Here is a 25,532-nt window from a genome sequence, read left to right on the forward strand (position 1 = left end):
CAAAATAAGTTAAAACAAACAAGCAACGAAGACGAGCGATATATATATATAAAAACGAGATTTGTTTTCCTGCTTGCGATTTTCCTTCAAGTACAATGCGCGTTTGTGAGAGGCGCTTTTTTTTTTTGCATGTGTGTAATTTGAACGAATGGGCTCCCTGTGCGAAATAAAGCTACTTAAGACTTTAAGCCAGCGTGAATTCACGAGAGACGACATTCTTAAATCCACAGAGCCCCCCCACCCCAACCCAAAAAAACAATATTTCTTAAAAAAATGCTTGAATTCGTGGCGCCATATGCAGGAAGTGTGTCGAACCTCTCCGGCAAAATACTGATTGATTTGCTTTTTTTTTTTTTTTTTTTTCCTCAGGCTCAGGACAACACTGATTTTTGTTGTTGTTAAATTAAAAAAAGGTAAAAAAAAACGACTTCAGTCCATGCAAAATAAAAAATAAAAGTCAGATGCAAGTGAATTTGTCGTGGTTTATAAGGATGTGATGTCAGTACTGTTGTCCTTATGGAGGCTTTGCAGGTGGCCGTGGGTCGGCACCGACCTGCCTTTGGTGTTGGGCAGTTTGTGGTCCTTCTTCCATTTCATCCTTCGGTTCTGGAACCAAATTTTAATCTGTCTTTCTGACAGACAAAGCGTGTGAGCGATCTCAATCCGGCGCCTTCTGGTCAGGTAGCGATTAAAGTGGAACTCTTTTTCCAGCTCCAGAACTTGCTGGCGCGTGTAAGCCGTCCTTGAGCGTTTGGGCTCCGAACCGGTGTAATCCGGATTGACTGCAAGGAATTGAAAAAATAATACATTATTGAAGAAGTGTAAAAAAGTGGGATCATATTTGTAATATTTTGCGCGCAAAAAACAACGCACTTGCAACCACCCTTGGGGTTTTTAGGCTCTCTTGTTTCGCGGCCTGTATCGCCCCCCCAACCCCCCAGCTATCAAATTTACGACTCGTGTAATTGGCAAGGCCTTTCAAACGCTCCCATAAACATCACACCGGGTGATTTCCAAAGCGCGCTTACCCGTGGTGACGTGCACTTTCTTCATCCAGGGATAAACTACCGCGGGCTGCTTCGCTTGGATCCCGTTTGGACTCTTGGGGTTCTGCTGCTGGCCTGAACACGTCCTGGCTCCCGCTACATGAACCGAGTCGCCCGGCTCCGACTGCGCGCCGTACGGGCTCGGTTGTCCGGCTCTGTCTTGGACGTGACCCCGCGGCTGCAGCGGAGCCTCTTGCACTGCGGTGCATCCGAACGCTTGCTCCGTGTAGTTGGCGCGTGGGTAGATGGCCGGGTGCTGAAAGTCAGCGTCCTGCGAGCGGTTGAAGTAATCCGAACCCTGCTCAGGGATGTAGTTATTCTGCGAATATTCCTCACAGGGAGGAAATTTGGGGTCCACATACTTGGAGTTGACCATATACGAACTCATGGCCATTAATTTGTGAAGGTAGAAAATACTAATTTTTCTCCAGTTGTCTTTTTTCCTGCCTCCATAAAGCCCTCCTACTTTGGTGTCAACTGAATAAAGTTAGCGGACCATGTGACTGTGCGGGCCAATGGAGGTGACGCTGCTACTCGCACGGGTAAACAGACAAGTAAAGAGCAATTTCATCCTCTCCAAATATGCCCCCTAATTAGACTCCTGCAGGAAAAATAAACCTCCAAACATCTGCTTGCGTGCACGTCTAGAAAAGGAAGGTCCACTCCAGATAGAACAAAACCACTTTATACCTTGAATTATGCTTAAAAAAAAAAGGAAGATAAATACCAAAAAAAAATGTTAAGCCTGCACCTCCAAGCTCTCATGTGCTTGTGCTGTGGTGTTGAAAAGCGACAAAGAAGAAGCCCCAAGCGGAGTGAGGACAATTGATGGCGACTGTCTTTGTCAAGGAGGGGGGGGGGGGGGGGGTCATCCAAAAGTTACACCAATCTCATCCCTTCATCTGCTGCCACGTCTTGCAAACAATTGGTCGCCTCTGGGAATCATTCATTAGGCGCACAAACAAGAGCAAGGGAAGGCGTGTGTGCATCCAAAAACAAAAATATGTCCCAAAACTATTTGTGTCATTTAAGACAGTAAATAAAGCTGGGGAAAACTTGAAAATATTATTTATTGACTTTTTTTTTAAAATTAGTTCACTCAAAAACAAGTTGTTTTGAGTTGCAGTAAATTATGAGTTGTGAAAAGGCGAGACAAGCACCTGCCATAAAACAAAAACTTACAACATTCAATTGAATCGTCCAACTTCAAATCTTATTCGTTTGTTGTGTTGAAATTTCAACTTCCACGTTTGTTTTCCATTCCAAAATGTTCATGCAGGCATGATGCTCAAAATGTCAGAGGATGCAAGGAAATCAATACATCGAAGTCTTTTCATCGACCATATACTCCCCTAGAATCGAATCTGTGACTGGGCTTGCATTACACAAATTCGGTTCTACAGGGTATATATAGACGACGGCAGGGCATCCTCAAGAGCAAATCAACATGTGTGGAAACCATCCAAGAGACAAGTCTAGTCAACTTCTTCATTTGGGAACAGCCCCCCCCCCCCTCCCCCCAAAGACTTCCTTCCCGTGTGTGTGCGTGTGTGTTTTCCTGCAATTTCCCCCATTTGCGTCCATGTTTGATGATAGTTAAGTTATTTTGGCTTCTTTTTGGCATTCCTCACAATTAGAATTGTCAAGTGAGGGGGGAAAAAAATGGTTGGTCTATTCTCCCTGCAGTTAAGAGTATTTTCTACGAATATATCTGACGAATTTGATGCAACAGTTTGTCAGTTTCTTTCACGTTTTACTTTGCTTTCTTTGATGAATCTTCAAATTGGTGGAATAAAGAAATCTCTTGCCATTTTAAGAATGCAAAAATCAATCAAATCTCTTTAAACTTTATACTTAGCATTACAGTCAATTTTCTGGAGCTAATTTAAGTGTTAGTTTTTTTTTTTTAGTATAGAAACTATCCACATGATGTCAATAAATCCTTCAAGATTAACTCAATCTTTATCCAACCTGCATGAATTATTTCACCTCACATTTAGCATTGAAATTATGGAATAGTGGCAAAGTTCCTTCAGGATTACCATAAAAAAAAATAAAGTTTCTTAACATATAAGCAACTAATGGTTATAAATACCCCCCTAAGCTATTAGCCCCTTTTTTTTAATCGAAATAACTATTAAACAATAGCCAAAAATGAACCCATAGGAAAACCTTGCCTCTGAAGCACCTTTATTTTTCAGTGTAAACAAATTCTTTGTCATCTAAATCTATAGTTTATCTCCACACGGGCCAGTTAACCCATTGGCCCACCAAAATTATTTTTTTTCAGGCCCTCTGACAACTCAAAGGGGGCACAAGTTGAGCAATCCCCTTTTTAGCCATTAACTATAAGCTCAGTGGCAGCTACTTACACAGCTCGGCATCCAAGCTTTCACTCTTACTGATTAATTATTGTGCATATCAAACAACGTTGATCATTTTTCTTCGATTTTCTCCTCACGTTGCTCCAATGATAAAAAAGAACATCCATTTGAAGTGTGCATGCAAATATAAAAAAAAAGGACCCTATGTTTTTTAACTTGGCAAAATTCGTTTCAAATTCGTTGAGATATAATTATATTTAAAAAAAAAAAAAAGCAGTAGAAATTGAACACGTGTGTTATTTAGTAGTGAGACAGGCTGACCTGTCTTTCACCTTGCCCAGGCCAGCCAGCACTTGAGACGGGTCAAAGACGAAATGCAACACAAAAGAATCATACAGTCAGCGTTTTTTTTTTTTTTTTCAACTAAACGCTCAAAGCGAGTGTTTTGGCCTCTTTTCACTCTGCAGCACTCTTGCACGCATTTCTGCCTTTCAAAAGCTCCAAATAGAAGGCGGATTTTTTTATGCCACATTTAGACACTTTGCTCAGCCATGGCATGCATTTAAAATGAGCAGTAAATACGCTTTTAAGCATTAGATGTTTTTTTGTTTTTGTTTTCAAGAACTGTTAGGCACATCGGGCCCTTAGGACTGTAGGCCACATGTGACAAATATTTTTTTTTTTCTACAATAATGTGATTATTCTCGTTAGAACGCAGAACATTCATGCACCAAAACAACAATGAGCTAAAGAGTAGCAGATCAACAAAGCTGGAAAGCAACTCCAGTCCTAATTAGAGATGCTACATTTAAATTCAAGTTGGATTTAAATCACATTTGAAACAGAAAAAAAAAAATCACTATGTGAATCACGTATAGAACGTCATCTCCCGAACCCCTCCCAACCCCCCCACTACAGCCGCCCCCATTTTCCTTTTCCACGCAGGAAACAGCGTTAGGTATGTGTGCGTGACATCATACGCCCAAGCAGCAAATGATAAAACGCCGTCTTACCGCAGTGCCAGCCAACACACACACGCGCACGCGGGCGCGCGCACGCACACATCAGCACCACCGCCAGCTCCCTCCGCGGCCGACGCGCAGCCCCACGCTGCCTGCCGGCCGGCTGGCTGACCACCCAGCCGGACGTACGCTCCTCTCCGGCCCATCTGGAGCCGCTCGCCGATACACAATGCGAATTATATTTTGTCTTGTCAAGCCACGGGCCATAAAGCAAACTTTAATGGCGTCACGTGTTTCCTGGCAGCCACTCACGAGACCGCGCGGGCCCATAAATAACCCCTCCAAAGTTGCACTTCCTCGGTAATGGCTGTGAGGCTGCGGAGCATGCGAGCAAGGAAGGAAGGAAGGAAGGAAGGAAGGAAGGAAGGAATGAAGGGAGGAAGGATGGATGGATGGATGGATGGAGGGAGGAAGGTCACAGTTGTCGTGACACCACTGGAACACGCGTGCACTGAAATAGACACCTCTCATTCTCATAATTGCCTTTCAAGTATTTTTAAATGTATTATTGCTTCATTCATAAATGAATACATTATGTATACTATTAATAACGACAATAATAATCACAACAATAATAGTAATAATAATAGTAATACATTACTATCATAATCATCACTATTGATTATATGTGGTAGTAGTTGTAGGGTCCAAATATGAATTATGGAATGGCCATTTCATTTAAGTACCGCTAAAACTAATAGTAATAATGTAATGAGATTTTTTTCCAATTATTTTTGAACATATTACTTTATTGTATTTTTTTGGTACTTATTTATATTTTAATGTCTATTTATTTACCCTCGTAATTCTAATTACAGTCTTCATATTTAAGAAATAATAATAAGTTACAATAATAAAAACGATGACTGAGTGGTGGTACTTGTTCAATAATACAAATATGAATCAAGAAATGGACACGTCATATAAGTTCGCCTATGTTTAATATTAACAATATCCTTTTATTTTTATTCGAATTTGCATTGATTCTTATTTTATCATTATCATCATCACCATCTTCACCATTCATTCCTATTGTTTTAGTTAGTAGTACTACTACAATAGTAGGAAGGGTAATGGTAGTATCAGTGCTATTGACTATTATTATAGTCCATAAGTAAATGTACTCAAAAAGTACATGTAATACTCAAGTCATGATGATCTTATTTTATTTCAATCACAAATGTACTTAGTGTGAAATTGGAGCTTGTTTACGTGAACGCATGCGTGGCAACAGGTGGACACGTCCGTTGTACCTTCTGCCATCTAGTGGAAGAATATCCAACTGTTCTGCCTGTCACTATACGTCGCTGCCATAGATGGAATTCGCTCATCATTTTCAGACCAATTAAGTCCAATTGGATCAGCACACTTGATGCTCACTCATTGCCTTTGGGAATCACGTGACTCACGCCCTCATAGTGACGTCATTCAAATGTGCAGCCATTCCTCCTCCCCGTGTGGAACGTCATGATGATGATGATGTCTCCTGCACCTCACCAAACTTAAATCTCAACTTTCAGTTCAACCTCAATATGGTTGAAAAAAAATACATCTCAGTCTATTTATCACTAAGCAATTTTAAAGCTAAATTCGGCCACAACTGTCCGAGATTACAGTCACGGACTGCCCCAAAACTCCTTTGAGAAAAGCCAAGCAAAAGTAGTCATGTGACTGTGCTTCTCAGCCAATCAGAGCGCAGCTTCATTGGCAGAGGTTGACTGTTGGACAACACCGCCTCCTGCTGGATACCGGGGTATTGCACCCCCTCCCTTTTCACCTCTCGCCCTCTGCACATCTAAATGAACATTGTACTGATGCGAGAAACATTTTAAAAGAGGCATTGTGCGATATTTACGTGAATTTGATCTTAATTTCGTTAGGTTTTACCGTAGAGTTTTATTTGCTGTTGTTTGAGTTGCTAACTTGAGTCGTCTGTTTCCTGCAGTGCTCGTCTGAAGCCTTTCCAGGCCTTTGTGGGTAAAATATGTCCAATTGAACATAAAACCAAAAACTGTGATAGAATATCTTAAAAATACGACTTAATACATGACAAATATTGCCTGCATTCAATATGAGCGAAATGCAATCTGTAAGGATATTTGCAAGTCCTTTTGTACATCTTTTGAACTTAATCCAAGAGTAGTAAAAAAATCTAGAATCAGAAAAAATGACGTGACTGCGTGTATTCAGGCTAGTCTACTGCTGCTGTCGGTGCTGTACGCAGCCTCCATTTTGCCGCATTGCAGTGAGGTTGTAAATACTTTCGCAGCTGCCTGTCAGGCCTCACTGAAATACTGTCTTTGTTCACTCGGCCCCATCTCCAACAGCTGAAAAGCAGCGGGCAAAACATCCACACACAAAAAACAAAAACAAAAAAAACCCGGCTTGCATTGTGAAGCTAGTGGCACCATTTTGATATCAATAAACAGAATTTGCAAGAAAAAGCTTTCCCACTTTTTTTTTTTACACTCTAATCCCACAAAATCATTTTAAATACATGCTATTTATTTCTAATGACACAATAAATCCCTTACATGCAAAGAAGCCCTTTCAGACAGAAGCAATCGATTGCTAAATTGTATTTCATGCACAATCAAAAAATCTCCTTGTTTCTTCGAAAATGACATTTTGTCATGATACCAACAATCGAATTAGCTCATCTGCACAGTGTAAAACGAATTGCCATGCACTGTTCTGCTTGGCAGAGGAAACAGGAAGCTGTCATTTTTTACATCGCAGACACACGTACACAACAACTTACAAATCGATGTCGGATAATCCATGTTTAATCGTCGACGTTGTCTCTTTGGCGCTGGATGCTGTTGGATTTCAAGATGACCTCGATGAAGCGAGGAGACGGACTGGCAATTTTGACATCGTATCGCTTTGGAGAGCATTTAGACGCAGAATGAGGTGATGGAGAGAGGAGGGGGATTTGCGATGGCAGGGGGGGAGGGGAAGGGTGGGCGGGCGGGCGGGGGTCCGCCTGCCTGCCTGCATGGGAAATGAGCAAAAGAGCCATGAAGACGTTTGCTACCTCGCACACATGACCACTGGCATCCAATGACAGGCCATAGACGCTCACAAAAGGCGTCTAGTGCCAAGTTGTAAATTGTCCTCTCACAAAAAAAGGAATTTCCATTGCAGTAACTCGTCCTGTTTTTTTTTTTTTTTTGGGGGGGGGGGGGGGCGCTTAAAGGCGAGGGGCCCCAGCAAGCTCCTTTTCGCCCTTAAGAATTTCCTAACCAGCTATAGCCAACTAGTTTTGTACATTCTAAACCTTTTTTATTTGTTTATTTATTGTATTTATTATTTGTTCATTTACTTTTAGGCGCAAAAGTCAACAAAGGGTCCAATCACCTCGATTTTACCGGGCATAAAAGCTCTAAAGTATTGAGAGAACATAGGGACATTTTGTTTATGTTGCGCCATTATGTTCAAGACGGCTATGGCAATTGTGCAATTCAGGCTAAATAATAAAGAATTTTATTAATGACGTGAAAGATTGTGCAGTATTTACAATGCACGTCAATACAAAAACACCTGAAATTGTATTTTTTCACCCTCATACTTTTTTTGAATAACCAAGCAGATTCCCACAAGAGGATTGAAAATTATAGGAAAATAAAATGAAAATATTTGTGTAGCTCATGTCTAAGAGTTGCTGGTGCGCATACCATTCTTTGTTGGATGTATCTTTTTTTTTCTCGCACTACGGACAGTGTACGAGCGCGCGCGTGTGTGTGTTTCATTTTATTTCCACTCAAATTGGAATAAAACCATTGGATGCGAAGTAGACGCAATCGAAAACGTTTCAAGTAAAATAATAGACTTGGCTATCATTTGGAGTGATGTGTGTGTTTGTGTGGTGTGTGTGTGTGTGTGTGTGTGTGTGTGGTGGTAAGGAGACGCCATGTTGGTGGTAAGATGATGGACTAGAAGATTATTTACAAGAACCCAGGCTGGCGAGTTGCTCTTAATTTATAGTATAGTTAATTTATAGTAATTTATAGTGTACTTTTTGAAATAGCTTTTTGCAAACAATGTGTAAAATAATAACAAAAATAGGAAATAGAATTTTACACCACTGTTGTATTTTAGGAATCTTTTCATATTTTTTTTGTATTTTTTATTAGAGTTCATTTATAGTATAGCTGTACACGATGTCTACATAATTTAGGCGCTGATTGGCTGGAAGAAATCACATGATTCGAGGGCCTTGAATAGTGAAGAGGCGCATATTTACCTTTTAAGCTATAATACGGGTTGTTTGTCAATTTATATTTCAAACAAAGTTGAACCTATTTTTCAGTTACGGTAGAAGTCCGCTCTTCTTGTTTGTATTCTATTTGAAGTTAATTTATGGTTTTATAACCAGCTTCAATCAGCTCTGCTTGTCTTATCATCCCATCAAAACCAGACCCAAGCCAGGAGTCGACAAAAAATATTAGCTCGTGACAAGTAGTCTAAAAAAAAACAAAAAAAAAAAACAGAACTAATAAATTAGCTCATGTTGACAATCTGAAAATAGTTAACACGGTTCATTGATAGCGCAACTTTGCAATACTTGACGTAACGTTTAATCTATTTTTTTATTTTAAACTTGTTAGCCAATATAGATACAATAAAAGAATAATAAAAGCAATGTACATTATAGTAATCAAATAGTTACTTTTTATAATCCCGCATATTATAGTTATTTGCCAAACTTCCCAGTAGCCATTATGTTGAACTAATAATAATAATAATAATAATAATAATAATAATTATTATTATTATTATTATTATTAATTTGAGTGTATTTTACCATTCACATGAAATGTATTATTTTGTGGAACATTTGGGGGAACCGTTTTTCTTCTTTTCTAGTCTTCCGGGGGCCATATTACATTTGTGAAAAGAATAGCATCAAGTTTATCTTTATATATTTGGACATTTTGTGGGTAAACGTTGTAGTGCAGTTCCTCTGAGACTTTATTTTGTTTTGGGTTACTGACTGCATCGAATGCTATCACGGGTCCAAGAGTCTTGTGGTCATCATATTCGTGTTAGCACATCTGAGTACCACATTGGAGCTGTGCTAAATTAGAAATTTGAAAATAACTCATTCCAATAGCTAGGAAATGAAAAGTGCATGAGTGATTGATCAAAGTTGTATTTGAAGCGACTAATCTACAAGCCTTAATATAGCATCAACATTCATGATCGCTGTACTGCTCCATTAGTTTCTATTTCCTGGAACAGCCCAACATTCGCAGTCCTCTATTTTATGGCAACGACTAAACAACTGTTGACCTCGCAACACACGAGTGCGCGCACACACAAAGGAAATGATTTTTTTTGGGGATCTTTTTGCAGGTACAAAGAACATTTAGGATAATTACAGTCTTACAATTATGTAAGGGGATGCAAATACCAAAGTCCGTTTATGTTATTATTATTATTACGATTACTATCATTTTAATCAATAAACGATGGCTCCCTTTTTGTTTCCATTGTGTTTGATACCACAGCGCCCTCTAGCGCCTCACGGCCACTCTTTACTTTAAAAAATACACTGTTCCAAAGTGATAGTGTAACTACACTATAATGCACAATTGTGACCCCCCCCCCCCCCCCCCTTAAAAAAGTACTTTACTATCGGATAAAAGGCAAAATAAAAAAAACCAAAAAACAAGGCAGTCCAACTGAAGTTTAGCTTCCCATCAGTGAGAAGTAGAGTTGATGAATTAACGTGACCATTAAGATGTGGGAGTGATTTCCTGTGCAGCAATCCATCGGCCAGACACCCCTGTGTCCACATTTTGATTGTCAGCAACACACGCACAAAAAAACAAGAAGTGCCCAGAGAGGGAAAAGGAGCTTTCAAAGGGGCTCCTTGTAATTACTGACTGCCAGGGCCAATAAACTCATTTAGGCCAGACGTCTAGCCATCTCTATGGCTTTATTTCTTCCTGCTCTAAAGTCATTATAAGACCACAATGATATCGCCTGATCATAAACACCCACCACTAAAAGTCTCAAATGAAATTTACCTGGGATTCGCCATCATTTGTCTCGTTTGCAGCACGTGCAGTCGACATTAAAATCGAATCACGCACTGTCCACAGAGGTGACGCAAAATGTATCTGTGCGTGCGTGTACGTGTGTTTGCGCGCGCGTGTACGTGCGTAACCGCACTAACGCGCACTCGCACACACACACTAAATATATATATATATATTTGGGTTTTTTGTGCACACACACACACAATTTATGTCGAATGCACGCTGCCTGTAAATAAATGTGTGTATTCCAACAGATAGGTCAAACAAATTGAACAGTGAAAAATCTTTATATTCAACAATCAAAAGCAACTCACACACACACACACATGCACACACACTCTCTCTTTCGCTTCCCTTTTTGTCACTTAAATCAGTTACAAAAAAAATTATAATAATAAAATAAGTGAGAAATTAATGGTTTCACTTGCAACGTGATCCACAATGTTTCTCAGGGTGCTTCCAAATTAAATCAAAAATAGTGCTTTGAAAAAAAAAAAAAGTCCAAGTCGTCCTCAGTGCAATCAGAGCTGCTCCTTTCCACCTCTTTCTCGGTTCATCTTCTTCATTTTCATCCTGCGGTTCTGAAACCAAATCTTGACTTGCCGCTCGCTGAGGCTCAAGATACGGGCCACCTCGTAACGGCGGTCTCGACTTAGGTACATATTGTACAAGAACTCCTTCTCCAGCTCCAGAGTCTGATATTTGGTGTAGGGGCAGCGCTTCTTCCGACTCGACCGCGCGTGGATCCAGTTTGCTGCCGGGTTGCCTGCATGCACAACAGAGCACAAATTAGCAGCCACAAAAAAAAAGCTCCTGTTTATCTTTGGAAACTCAGGAGAATCCAGCATTCCCATCCAGGTTTTTCCTTACGAACATCTATTTCAGGAGTGTTGTGATTGACCCCCACCCCATGCGTGGAGAAAAAAGTGCAAAATCCAGGGTAATAACATTAAAATAAAAAATAAATAAAGCGGGTTGCGTCCGCACTGGGCCGCGGTGTAGTAGTGGTCTCCAGGACACTTTTATGGGTCAGTAAAACATCCCCGTTTTACGCAGTCAGCTCACACAGTTATAAATCAGCACTGGGGGCTATTTGCATGTGCTTATACTTACTTGGGTCAACTTGTTTCTCCTCTTTGGGCTCGCTGTGGTTGGAAAGCTCACTTCCACTCTGCGCCCTTTCCGGACCATCGGGGAGGTCCTCGGCAAAAGCTCGACTTCGAGTCTCCTGGCCCGGTTTGGTGTCGCGGATCTTTGCTGGTGAATGCTCCGGCTTCGGGGTGCACGGCGCGCGTCGGCCTGGGGGGAATCCGGCAAAGCGGGGGACGAGATCGGGGACTGGGTCCATCCAGGGTCGCGCCCCAACGCATCTCGGGTCCGATTGGTGGGCGTAAGGGTGGTGGTGGTGGTGGTGGTAGAGCCCCTGCGGATGAACGGGCGGCCACGACGCAGGAAAGACGGCGGATTTGGGGGCGAAGTTGCAAGAAGAGAAATCGGCGTGGTGATCGCCAGCGCCTGGCGGCCTGGTTGGGGCCATCGTGTGCGGGGGTGGTTGCATAAAGCGGGCGCCGTACACGTCCTCTGCGTCCGTTCCCAGAACTGCGTCCGCGTAGCAGCTGGCGAGTGCGCCGCTGGAAGACATTTTTTTGTTTTGATGCGAGCACTCAAAATAAAATGACTCGCAGTTAAGGGGAAGCTCCCCTCTATGAACAATCATAGTATTTTTGCTGGCCTGCGTCAACAGGGATTGGTTACACAGATCACGTGATCATATTTACTAATTCTGCCAGTAAATCAAGCCTACCCTTGTTGCACCCCTTGGGTTTTTTTTTTCTTTTTCGTTTTTTTCTCTATAATTTGAATGGGGAAAATAAACAACATTCGATGTTGGGTGACCAATTAGAAAACTATAAAGCGCACATTCGCGTGTGCGCGCGCATCCCGCGCACTCACACTGACTCTGCAGCGCTCGTTCCGTTACTCATGCACTCAGTAAAAAAAGCTTTATAGACTTGGCAAATCCTCGTAAAATTGATGTAATGACACGTTGTAAAAGGAAAGAAAGAAAAAAAAAAAACAGACGCCGTTTTTCCTAATCAACCTGGATTCATATTTTCTTTCTTTCTGTTTTATTTCACACAGAGTTGGAAAAAGCGGCAGTAAAATGTTCATTGGAAAGAGAATAATAATAATAGCGCTACCGGCTGAATATATATTCATATTTATGTGTATCAATAAATGTTTTATGGTCTGCGTGTAATTATACATGCCACCTATAAAGAAAGAACAGACTCGAGGAAGCACACACGTTGCAATTTCAATGTCGCATTGATTTTTGTTTTGAAACTTATGTGCAAAAAAAAACTTTGGACCATACCAAAGTCAATTTCATGATAAATTCTTCAGTCAAGAAAAACATCCACAAAAAGATCCACCTTTTGTGCTCCTCTACTCCGTATACTTTCATTTCATGTCATTTGTGTTTCTTTTAGCTTCATTTGTAATTTTTTTCCCTCCAACTTTCTCGCTTTGCCACTGGAAGCTTTATAAGGAATGTGTTTGGTGTTGAATGCAGCCTTCACAGCAACCACTTTATCCATATTTCATTATATATATATATAAAAAAAAAAAAATACACAAGCACTGTTGATCATTTTATTGCAAGAGACTGTACATGCCACACACATGCAACACATCATAAGCACACGTGAACCTTGTTTTGGAGCCCATTCACGGCCTAGTGTGGAACACCTTTCTTCTGAGCTAATGTTTCACACGCAAACACATGGTGGATGACATTACTGATAGCTCAAATAGATCAAAACTAGGCCACTTAGTTACTCCCCCCAAAATCCCTTTCAGGTTATTATTAATATGTAGTTTATTTTTGTGGCATCAGGTTTTGATACCTTATTTAATATTATGATTGTTCTTAGTATGCTGCAGTGTGATGGAACACCTCTTCAGTAATAACCATATTTTGCCCCCCCCCCCCCAACATACTACAGTTAATGCATCTATCTATGCCAGTGATGTATACTGACACGCAGAGAAATTGGTTTCTCTTCCACTAGATGGTAGGGAAAAAAAACTCGCGCATCCTCTTGTTGAGTCATTTTTGTCTGAAACTTTTTTTTTGTACTGTAAAATATAGATAAGTTGTGAAACACTTAGATTGTGGGGGTGTGCCTAATAAAGTGACAGTGAGTGTCCAATAATTTAAGATTCAAAAAGTATGACAACACCAAAAAATGTCTAATACCACAAGAAACAGAAAGCGGACATGATGCCTTGAGATACAAGTGACTGGACTTTTTTTTTTCAGTCAATCAACTCAGTTCACAAATGCAGCACTTTGACAAATATCAAACTTTTCATCCCAAAAGTTTATTTGCCACGCTCAGTTGATGTTTAGTGTCAAACTAAACATAAAACTGAGAGAATTTCTTCTGAATTTCAAACAAGCAAGCACTGTTTTCTTTAAGAACGCCCTCAACTAGTTAACATAAGTAGAAAACCCCACAGAAATGCTAACAGTTAGCATCAATAGTCACAATTTTACAACCCTTGAAGAAACAGATATTTGAACACAAATGGGGGCACAACACACATAGACAGATAATATACTAATACTCACAGGCATGTGTTTTTTTTTATCCTCTACAAAAAAATTTCTAATTATAAGGCAAACTTATTCAGTGGAAGTAGAAGAAATCAGTTCTTTGTTTGTGTCTGTTTTATAACGCTGACCCCTGGTGGCCAAAGTGGGCATATCAGAACAATGATTTCGATTTAGAAGCTGTGTAATGCTAACATCAATACAACTGGAGGGAATCCATGCGATACTTCAGGAGAAAGTGAGATTGCAGTTCAGTTCTCGCACTCGACCTTCCCGGTTCATCTTCTTGAGCTTCATCCTACGGTTCTGGAACCAGATCTTGACCTGCCTGTCGCTCAGGTTGACGCTCCTGCTGATCTCCAGGCGGCGCTCCCGGCTCAAGTACATGTTGAAGAGGAACTCCTTCTCCAGCTCCAAGGTCTGGTGCTTGGTGTAGGGACAGCGCTTCTTGCGGCCGCTCTTGGCCGTTAACCAGCTGCTGCTTTGGGGGTTGGGCTTGTGCTCTGAAACAACAACATGGCCGACTTGAGACAGGATGTCACATGCACATATTATTGGGTTGAAAGTCACACATTGGGTTGAGGATTTTACCAAGCACTTGAGGTCAAATTTTTCATCAAAACAAACATGTTATCAAGAAATGGATGAAAAGGTTCTTAGTAGAACTGTGGTTAAAAATAATACATTTTTGATTTTCAACTTTCCAGTCAGGGGTCTCCCCAGTGAGTCATTAGCATGTTTGGCACAGTTTTTAAAGCGGATGCCCTTCCTGACCCAACCCAAATATTTTCTTCAACTTTGCCATGCAAAACGGCGACCAGCTTCAGTTTGCCAACCTGGCCAAATCCAAAATCCAACCCAATATGATGAACCTAAATAATTGACCCAAACTTGTAAGTAAGCCAATCTAGCAAGTAGCTTGGCAAAAGAACTAGCACCATATGGGAGTTTGTTTCTGTCTTTTAATGTAGTTTGTCAGAAATGTTCCGGGACTAGCGACACAGATAATTTGTTTCCAACCAATCAAGTCTACAAAAGTGATCCTATGACATTAGCTTTGTTCAGGCCATAAAAAGAAACCAGATTCGCCCTGAGCATCTGACACTTCCTGGCCTTACTTCAAAAATGTGTACTTTGATTGCATTTGAAATCTATTTATGACACCTGGCCGGGAATCTTTCTGACACGCCTCATTAATCAGCGGGGAAAAAAATGATGACTGTAAAACCTTTGAGGCAATCCCATCCATAGGGACAAGCAATGTATTTTGAAATAAATGTACACTCACAAAAATAGATATACAGTACAGACAACAAATCCGTTTCTGTGCTTCCTGCTAAACCCGTGCAAAAACTGGGACACATCTGTACCTTCTACTGAGGGCAAAATTAGTCAAAGTCACATGTTGAGGGGTAAAAAAAAAAAAGAAAAAGATAAAGATCATAAAAGTAGGACAGTACTTAAGAACAATAAGTTACATTGTAAACTATTGTTTAAAAAAAATCCAATGACAAAACCACATTATAGCATTTGAGGGTGCCAGGCAAGTCATCGAAACTAATGTTTTAAAAAAAAAACATATAGACGTTGAAGATAATGTTGAATATTTGTACTTTATTATGCCCAAAGGAGAGAAGTAAGTATCTTAAAAAGCATAATGTCATATCTTTGTACATAAAGTGTCACAATCAAATGTTATGGGTGGAAAAAGAGAGTTAAAAAAAAAAAATCGGGTCAATTCACGTTTTAACAAATGTAAATTTAAAAAAAAGATGAGCATAATAATGACTATTTTTAACAGTGTTTGAACGTTTTTCTAGTTGAGGCCCAAACGGGTGGGGAAAAGTTTTATGAAAAACTAAACACTCTTAATTACTTCAATGACATCATTATCACTTTGTTTGGAGTGTTTACAAAAAATAAAGGCACAACGCCAAATGTTGTTGTTGGACACCAATTTTAGCCCTTTTGACTGACTTTTACTTTTATTTTTCATTTTAATGTTCTCACTTATATAGTCCCTCTCCTCCTCATATAATTCTATTTAGGGGTAACGTAAATTCATTGATGAAAACACCCAAAAAATCACACACGGGCTATTCCTTTTCACACACCATCTCAGTTTTCACCACATTTGTAATGTTTCCAAATTGCATATTTATTTTCCTTTGCAAAGTGTCAAATGGAGCCCTGAAGATTTTTCTGCTGTGTAACATTTTATGAACATTGCAAACATTTGGCTACGTTTTGAGAAAAAAGATTAATAGTTCCTTGGGGGGGGGGGGGGTCATAATCCTCATCTTACTCTGTGCATACATTGCTGCTTTCCAAAATGCGTTACACCATTTGCAAATAAAAAATATGTTCATTGTTAAAACTAAAATTGTTTAATTTGACAACAAAACCAGGCCCTCATAGTTTTTTTTTTTTTGTTGTTTTTTGGGGTGGGAGAAAAGCTCACTCTTTACACTACATTCAACATTTAACTGGTAAAAAGTTGAATCGGCGGTGCAAAATCAGTCCAAAGTATCGCGTACGCGCTTGTGCGCGCGCTCCAAAGCCTCTCATTAAACATTACGACTGCGGAGGCTTGTTTGTGTTTTATTCTCGCTTTTACGATGCACGAGGCCAAACCCACCTTTGCCATCCCGTGGCAGCAGCACCTCGGGACTGGAATGTCTCTTCTCTTCTTCCTCCTCGTCCTCCTCATCTTCGTCTTCTTCTTCTTCCTCCTCCACACTGGACGTGTAGCGCTCCGCCGGGCTCCCCGCAGCCCCGGGGCTACGCGGCGGGGCGTCCTTTTGTGCGGGCTGCGGTTGCGGGCGGATGCGCTCCAGCTGCATCAACGTCGGGCTGGGCTGCTGGCGGTACTCCTGCCTCCCGTTGGCGTACGTTTGGCTTAGTCTGAAATAGCCCGGAACTGGAACCTCGGGGGCGTCGGCTCGGTTGGGTTCGGCCGCAAGGGGCGAGTACGCGTGGAGATGGCCGTCTGTCTGCTGGTTGACTGCTTGCAGGCGTTTCTCAGTGAACATGCAGCAGTTGCCCTCCTCCTTGATGCTCTGTGCGTACGTAGAGTTTGGACTGACGGGCGCCTCCGCCAGTCTGCACGCCCTGCCCGGTTCACCCCATTGGTGATGGGCGAAGTACGAGGGGACGCTCATAGCCGCGCCGTGGTGACCGCGCTCGCCTTTTTTAGCCAAAGGTGGCACCAACCCACAAGTTTGCATCGCGTAGTCGGACGCGGACGGCGCGTAAGGGAAAGCGTCCATTAGGAAAGGGTTTGCCGCAGCCGAGTTGCCGGGGAAGGACATTTTGGTCGTCCTATAGAAGCTGACATATCTGCGCTGCGAGTCAGCGTGCGCGCCGACCACATGACGAGCCCACCAATGAGCTTTGAAAGTGGCCTTGACACGCACTGCAGAGCAGCTCCGAAGGCGAGGTCTGCAGCGACACCTAGAACCAGCACTTGAAATTGGTTCAAACTGTTTGAGGGGGGGGGGGGGGGGGATTGGGCCCTGGCATGCAGCAGAGACTGACTGCATTGTTGTTTGAAAACGGAAAGTAGTTGAAAAAAAATAATCCTTCACACAAGCGACAAAGGGAAATATATATAAGCTGTATTACAATAATCAATAACCGATTCGTTTGTTGTTGAAATGTTTTGGTCTGCAGGTTTTGGAGGTGAAAATTGTGACACACAGGCGTGCAAGCAATGCATACTCGCACACACATTCCAGTGCAACGCCCACAACAATAAACAATGTACCCAATGTTCGTATCGTGTTTTGTGGTCAACCACGTGAGGTTTAATTACATTGAAATACTTAACAGTGTTTTCCATGTTTTTTTACTCATCATTTCGGCATCCACTTAGTTCATTTAAAATGGATTGCATGTCTGTATTTTCTTACATTTTTTTTCTCCATAATTATAGCGCATATGACAGGGATGAACAATTTGTTAAATGGGTTTTGAAAGAAGAAGAAGTGCATGTGGATACAATGAAGTTTGTTTTATTCCAGGCGTTGTTTTGACTTCATGTGGCGATTGGGTAAAAAAAAAAAAAAGCTAACAAATTATAGGGGCGAAAAAATAAATCGTTTTTTGTCGCATTTAAAATTGACAAAGAAGTCTTATATTTTGTCGCTGCCCATTTTAATCTTTAAATTTCAGGTTAAATTTGCACACATATTTTTGCGCGCCTTTCCTGAACATTTGTTGAAATAACTGAATTTTTAAAAATCTAAAGTATACAGCTACTCGCGTATACTTTAATATTACACATTGAGATTGATTATTGAAATATACATCGTTTTCGTCAATGATGTGAAATACTGTTAGGTATAGTTTTTATTTCCATTTTACATGCGTCAACACACACCCACAGACACACACACACACAGACACACACACACACGCAGACACACGCACATTATGTACATAATATGTCTCAACGGCAAACCATTGAAAAAAAATAATACGTGTGAGTATAATTGCACAATTTTAAATATGTCTTAAAGAAAAATACATTTGGGGCGAGGGCGACCGTTTTAGTGTAGCCTGTTACATTTGCAGTAGACATTAAATGAGAGGTTCGCTTTAAAAAAAATCCTCTTGAAATCCCAGCATCAAGAATATTTGTGCGTTCAAGTAAAAAAAAAAAAAAAAGATTGTACGTACATTTAGAATTTTATTATACTTTTTATGGTCTTATTTCTCTGCGTGTTCTTGTGACGTGTTATGCACTCTCAGATGACGCCCAAAAGAAAGATGGAATATGATCAAATAAAATAGTATGTAGTTTACATATGTGTGTGCGTGTGTGTACACGCACACACACGCACACACGTGGAGAAATAACAACTGGTTTAAATTTGCCTGCTTCATCCCCTTCTCCAAAACAACAAGGCTGCCCTCTTGTGGACATTCTGCAGAACGACGCGCACAGTCGCTAATAACCATGAATACTATTTCACTGCTGGATTTTGATAGCGATGTTATTAAACGCTTCGTCAAACTTGTTATTTAATGCAACCCCCCCATCACCCAGTCGATTCAAATTAAAAATACATTACCACATCCGAGCACATGGATGAAGCAAAATGAGGCAGTCACACTCACGTACATTAAGAAAACTCAAGTCCACGTCCACGTTGCTCCATGTTGAATGTCCAACATGAGTCCCTCAAAATAGATCTCCAGCTCCTTGGACATTTGCAACTGTACTTTGAGGCAGGAAAGAAGGTTTGCATTGGAAGAAGTAGATGGGGGTGGGGGTGGGGGGGGCTCCAAAGTCCAATAGCCCCTTATTTAGCCGTTTACAGCTGCTTTTATGATTGTGTCTAGACGGTTCAAGGTTTAGTAAACAATCCAGTGTGTGAAAGGAGGGGAAATAAAGGCGTGAGGAGTCGCATTTCTCCCCAGGCTAAAAAAAAAAAAAAATTCTCTGTCAGCCGCTTGTCATTTAGTTGAACATTTTTTTGCTTTGACACATTGACACCACATGACATGCATCCTTTAAATGCTCATACACACGAATAAATAATGTCGGCTAAAATATAGTTTGTTTTCATAGGTGAGCTTAACTTAAATAAATGAATTGGACACGTGACGTCACGCTGCCGTTTCGAATACATGGCGGCTGACCTATGGAGAAGGACTCAGTCTTTGGCGTGTGTTTGTGTGTATATATATATATATATTAGTGTGTGTGTGTATTTTGTTTTTGTGTTGTGTGTATCAGAAGAGCGGGTTGCCAGTGAAGTACTGTAGACGGTCGCGGTTGAGCTTCTTCTCCTTCATCCGTCTGTTCTGGAACCAAATCTTGACTTGGCGGTCGGACAGGTTGAGCATCCTGGAGAGCTGCAGGCGTTTCTCCTTGTTGATGTACACGTTGAAGAAGAACTCTCGCTCAAGTTCTCGGATCTGGTACTTGGTGTAGGGACATCTTTTCTTTCGTGACTTGCTTGTCGAGGCTGGACGCAGACGAGAAGAATTGAGTTAGAAAGAGGCAATAAGGTCTTTAGTAGATTTAGTTATCCAAAAAAATGGAAATTTACACACATGACGATTAGCAATTTCATTTGAACGCATTTCCATATTTTTTTCTGCAAAACACAGTAGTCGCACATGCGCCCTATTATCGCACGCACTCACTGATCAATGCGCACTTAAATTCTCCAAAATCCAAGATATTGGTTTTGCAGAGAAGCATGTATATTCAACATGGCCGCCAGATGTAAATAAATGTGGCCATTTCGCATTGGTTTACCATCTCATACCAGCAGTAATTTATTTAATTTTTGTTTCTATTTTGCTGTATTCAGAGATCCTTATCATGGTCAAAATATTGCATTATCGCACTGGAAATGAAATAAAAACGCGCGGTTTGACGCTTTTAATTGGGACACCTTTAACACGTACCTCAAATTTCTAATGGGTTCCCTTTCTTAACAAGTCCCAGTAAAATCGAGTTATTTGTATGCACAAATTGCTAAAAGGTACACCATGGTATAAAATCACCACTGGGAACTGCACAAAAAAAAACTTTTTAGGATGACGTGTTACACTTTTGTTGTCGACGGAGGAATGTTCAGTGGGCAAATGGGACAGTTAAATAAAGTTATTATCAACAAATGGCCTTACATCTCTGCCCTTGTTGTGGCGCACGTGACTGTTTACAAGCATGCGCAAACAGCATTACTCGATAAAAGCGCACCCCAGTAATGAGTTTATGTCTTCGGATTCAACCACAATCCACTTATACGTCGTCTCCAGTTAAACACATTTGGCGTTGGTTGTTTGCAGGCGTTTACGTCATAAGACCATAAGGGGGTACTCATTATTTTTATTTTTTTTCCGCAAACACAAGATCGCCACGGGAAAAGATGGTGAAATACAAAGTGTTGAGTATTAGAAGATAAGGCAAAACGCATGAATTTGATTGAAAGTCAACTAAAAGGCGTTTTGCACAATATATTGACAAAAATCATTAAAAAAAAATTGTTAAAATCCTAGAAAATATTTGTTAATATCCAATACATCCCCAAAAAAAGTTTCTAAATTGATAAAAACAATTGTAGCCCCTCTCTTGAACGCCCATTATAGTTTTGAGATATGATAAAGCTATCATCAAGCATGTCAATAATTAAATGAGCACTAAAACGCTTGTTTTCTGCTTGGCAACTGTAATGTAAATCGCATATGTCCTCTATGTCAGAAAACTAATATTTGAGGTGTCAAACACTATGATGGCACACACTGTTTGCGGACAAGTAAATATTATTAATTGTTTTAAATTCACCCCAAAAATACATGTGTATTAATTATTTCTGTGAAATTTCTAACACAAAATATTCCCCATTAGCAATTGTAATCGGTCCAAAAAATAGGCTTTAGATATTTGAAAAATAATTTTGCTAATTTTATTTGTGACCCCGCTGCCACGGAGAGTAAAATTATGTCTGGAAAGATGTAAATAAACCTCTACGGTGTGTTTACTATATCCAGCAGGCTGCTGCTGTACAGCAGGGCGAGTGCGCGCGTACGGCTTAACAGTTTCCCATTGTAAATACCTTTACAGCCGTAAAGAACATCTTATTGGGATATAAAACGCTTTTGCATGCTTATAAAGGTCCACACGAGCGCGCGCGGCCACGGCGAAGGACACGCCATTGTCCACGCTGGACTCTTCCCCCAATAAAGGAGGACTATACAACCCACTCTGCTGGCTGCTCTTGTCGCCACAGTTGGACGACGAGTCGTCGTCCACGCTGGGTTCGTCACCGGCCGTGTCCTCGCCGCTTTTCTGTCTCGGCTGCGGCGGTGGAAGAGGAGGAGGCGGCGGCTCGGCGGCGCTCTTGTCCGAGTTGGAACCGTCGAAGAATTGGTCGAAGCCCTGCGGCAGGACCCCGTTGCGTCCCACACCGGGGAAGAGGTTGCAGGGCGAGGCGGCGCCCGCGTGGGGGCCGCCGCCGTAGAGGGGTTCGCTCTTGAAGGACGACTGGATCAAATCCCGGTGCATGATCTCCTCCGAGGAGTAGTAGGACGCATAGTTGCCCCGGTAGTGCCATTTGCTGGGGTGCTCCAATCCGTAATCCCTGAAGGAGACCTCGCGGACAGGTTGTCCGATGTTGCCCGAGTAGGGGAAATTCACCTGGCAGGAGGTGCTTTGCGGCAAAAAGGACGAGACGGAGGTGAAATCGGGCGTGGAGACGTAGTAAGTGCAGCTCGGTAGATACATGTTGGAAGAGCGCTCGTCGTAGTCCGTCATGTCTGCGGCGGCGGGACCAGGAGGCGGAGGAGGAGGCTTCTCCGCGGCTTGTGCCCGTTAAACTTGGCCCATCTGGCTCGGCAGCCCAGACGCGCGCAAAGAGCCGCGAGCGGGCTCGCTATACATCTTGATCGATTCTTGAGGTAATTGTGTCATGTGATCCGCCGGCCAAGAAATTACCATACATCAATATCGGTCATTAAAAAAAAAAAAAAAAAAAAAGCCCCGTCCTGAGAAACTCATGTGAGGCCGTGGGAGAGCCTCCATTGGCTCCCTGGATGCTGGGGGGGAACTCCTCTCTTGCGCCATCATGAACGAGAGAAACCAAGACGAAGAAGAGGAACTGCAATATTTTCATTCAGTCTTACTCATTGACAGCAAGTTGACAAGATGCCATCCGCGTGCATGCACCTCTCCACCCCCCCCCCCCCCCCTCCATTCTCCCCCCCACAGAAGACGTGGAAGCATTGACGTTGACCTCCAGCCTTATTAATGAAGGGCGTACGAGGCGGCAGCGAAAACGCCAAGGCCACATGCACGTCCATGTTGGAACAGCGAGTAGCACAAAGACGCGCATGTCATTACGCACTTGAAGCCTCATTGCGCTGAGGCGATATGATGCTTGGCGCACTTAAACAAACGCATGATGGCTTCTAATTCGACATTCTTTATTGTCCCGCGTGCAATAAAACAGACGCTTGCATAAATACAACACGCACCCCCTCCGACCCCCACTTTCCATTCCCGCCCCTCGTGAGGGGAGAGATAAGCAATCACACAAGAAATTAACTTGAGGAATATGCACTTAAAATGCAATTAAGAGGCTTGATGATTGTTCAAATAGGGATGAAGATGGGGAAGAGAGATGCTCACAAATCACAATTGTGGAGTTCAACAACAGCGACGCGTGCGTTATTGAATATGATCACAAATTCATGTCAGCTTGAACGATTTGGAAAAATATTGCAATCATAATTTGTTTGCCTCAATATTGCAATTAGGATTAAATATGTGAATGTTTTTTTTCTTCAAATTCCCGTTCCCATGGTTTTTTTCCCAATCATAAATAATAAGTTAATTTGTTAGACAATAAACAATATAATATAATATAAACACTATTTTAGTGTTCTGTGGGGTTGAAATAAATACATTGGGTGATTTAAAATGCTTTCACCTTAAACTGAGACACACACACACACGCGCGCGCACACACACACACACACACACACACACACACACACACACACACACACACACACACACACACACACACAATGCACTTTTAAATCGTAGCGTTAAATTACAATTGCTAAAGACTATACGCTCAGTTGTTTCCAAGAAATGTTCCATTTTTATTTCGTCACTTATTCACTTTAGCTCATTTAAAACCATTGGCTGGCTCCCTTCTTTTCTTATATCAGACAGATTGATGGACAAATACAAAAGCTAACAAGCTTGCAAATAAGTTGTATAGGAAATGTGATTCAGTCTAATACTGTGCATCAATTCAAATCCTAAAAAATATATTTTAATGACATAATATATAGGAAGACTTATTTTCATACATGTGCTTTTTGTATATCTTAGAGTAGATCTAGATAACTAGATTTCCAACAGAGATATTTATCTTCATGATTCTTTTTTTTTGCTCCTTTTTGATAGCCACATGTTGCGCTAAAACGTAGACAAGGCTTAATACTGTATTTCTTACGATATAGTCTATATGAATAAAGTTAATGAAATTAATAGTCCATTTGTATTATTCTGTTTATCTTCCAATCATCCTTACTTGCCTTTTATTAATCCCCAAATTAAACTCAGTCTATAGAATCCAATAATTGACTCCAACAGTGTCATTTTTATTTTAGTTACTTTGTCGCCAACTGTGTTTAGTCATCGTCTGTTTTATTTGTCCACCCACAATTTTAGTTGTTTGTTATTTGTAATAAAGCTCGGCAATGAAGTTGTAAGAAATATAAAGTGTTACAGTGTTTTAAAAAAAAAAAAACTACTGCGCCTGTATTTTTCAGCACAGTTAGCCTATGACCTGGCAATATTTCTAAAAAAAATCACTTTATCAATGTCTGCTCACACAAATTATAAAATGAGGACGTATTGTCGAACAACCACCGTGTTTATTCACCAAGGGAAAAGACCGACGTGGTTCACAATTGATCATTATGCTTCATTTTTTTTTGTCCATTCCACCCCAAAAAAATAAAATAAATAGCCAAATGTTATAGGACGTGACAAAATGAGAATGCGTGGGAAGTTGCAATGCTCAGTCCACTAACTTGACCTTAACTTTGTTATGGCACCCCCACTGTCTTTAGGGCCCATGAGCTAAATGACGCTGTCTGGCTGCGTTTTGCCGCAATAAAGCAATAAAGTCACAAAATGGGGGCGGAAACGTCGCACAGAGGAAGCGAGTCTTTGCCGCAGCAGTAAAAATACCCCCCCCTTGAAAAAAAAAAAAAAAGATTCCTGCTCAAACGTCTTCTTTTGGAATCTTGGGGGGGGAACATGCGGAGAAGACAACACAATACCGCGCATTTTAAATACGATATTGGAAAAGTGATAGCTTTTGAAATATAAAACGCAGCATGAGTTTTTCAATTGTTGTATGAGAGTGGAATTATAGTCACGGGGATGTGTAAGCTAGGGAAATTTGCAATTTGCAGAGCTTTTGTAGACGTGTATAATTAAATTTGTGCCCATGAATTATTATATTTGGGGCTCCAAAATGAATTAGCACGTTTGGATTCATACAATTAAAAGAAAAAGAAAAGTTCAAACTCAGTCAGACTATTTTATTTATTGTGATTGCATTGATTTGCGTTATATCATGTGCTATAATTCTGTATACTGTGTTTTAACGACATGGAGCATTTTGCGAGTGCTCCCTATATAAATAAAAATGACTTACTTACCTAAATGGAACTGCAGTCACCTTCAAGTGACTTTGCAACAGTGCAGCTGCAACCACAGTGTGTGTGTGTGTGTGTGTGTGTGTGTGTGTGTGTGTGTGTGTGTGTGTGTGTGTGTGTGTGTGTGTGTGTGTGTGTGTGTGTGTGTGTGTGTGTGTAGGGGGGGGGGGGGGCAACAAAACAAAAGCTCTGATTTTGTAACGCTTTTTTTCCCCCCTTGAAAGTGACATGAGTTGCTCACTAGCCCGTCGTTTTGTGGCGTGAGGTTTGTGTAA

General features: G+C 41.1%; 4 protein-coding genes across 4 annotated transcripts; all 4 read right to left on the bottom strand.

The window, feature by feature from the left end:
- Positions 1-282: 282 nt before the first annotated feature.
- Positions 283-1,688, bottom strand: hoxd4a (homeobox D4a). The gene is made up of 2 exons (XM_085920635.1): positions 1,029-1,688; positions 283-782 (listed from the first exon to the last, which is right to left on the bottom strand). Exons 1-2 carry the CDS (start codon positions 1,438-1,440, stop codon positions 484-486), a joined length of 711 nt encoding a protein of 236 aa, XP_085776761.1. The 5' UTR covers positions 1,441-1,688; the 3' UTR covers positions 283-483.
- Positions 1,689-10,756: 9,068 nt separating this feature from the next.
- hoxd9a (homeobox D9a) lies at positions 10,757-12,156 on the bottom strand. Its single transcript, XM_085920601.1, has 2 exons — positions 11,553-12,156; positions 10,757-11,205 (listed from the first exon to the last, which is right to left on the bottom strand). The coding sequence occupies exons 1-2, from the start codon at positions 12,154-12,156 to the stop codon at positions 10,961-10,963; spliced, it is 849 nt and encodes a 282-aa protein (XP_085776727.1). The 3' UTR covers positions 10,757-10,960.
- Positions 12,157-14,286: 2,130 nt separating this feature from the next.
- On the bottom strand, positions 14,287-17,369 carry hoxd10a (homeobox D10a). The gene is made up of 2 exons (XM_085920706.1): positions 16,697-17,369; positions 14,287-14,561 (listed from the first exon to the last, which is right to left on the bottom strand). The coding sequence occupies exons 1-2, from the start codon at positions 17,367-17,369 to the stop codon at positions 14,287-14,289; spliced, it is 948 nt and encodes a 315-aa protein (XP_085776832.1).
- Positions 17,370-19,797: 2,428 nt separating this feature from the next.
- Positions 19,798-22,330, bottom strand: hoxd11a (homeobox D11a). The gene is made up of 2 exons (XM_085920666.1): positions 21,781-22,330; positions 19,798-20,033 (listed from the first exon to the last, which is right to left on the bottom strand). The coding sequence occupies exons 1-2, from the start codon at positions 22,328-22,330 to the stop codon at positions 19,798-19,800; spliced, it is 786 nt and encodes a 261-aa protein (XP_085776792.1).
- Between the last annotated feature and the right edge of the window lie 3,202 nt (positions 22,331-25,532).

Source organism: Syngnathus leptorhynchus, chromosome 9 (genome assembly GCF_054491065.1).
Source record: "Syngnathus leptorhynchus isolate UIUO chromosome 9, UIUO_Slep, whole genome shotgun sequence".
Lineage (NCBI taxonomy): Eukaryota > Metazoa > Chordata > Actinopteri > Syngnathiformes > Syngnathidae > Syngnathus > Syngnathus leptorhynchus.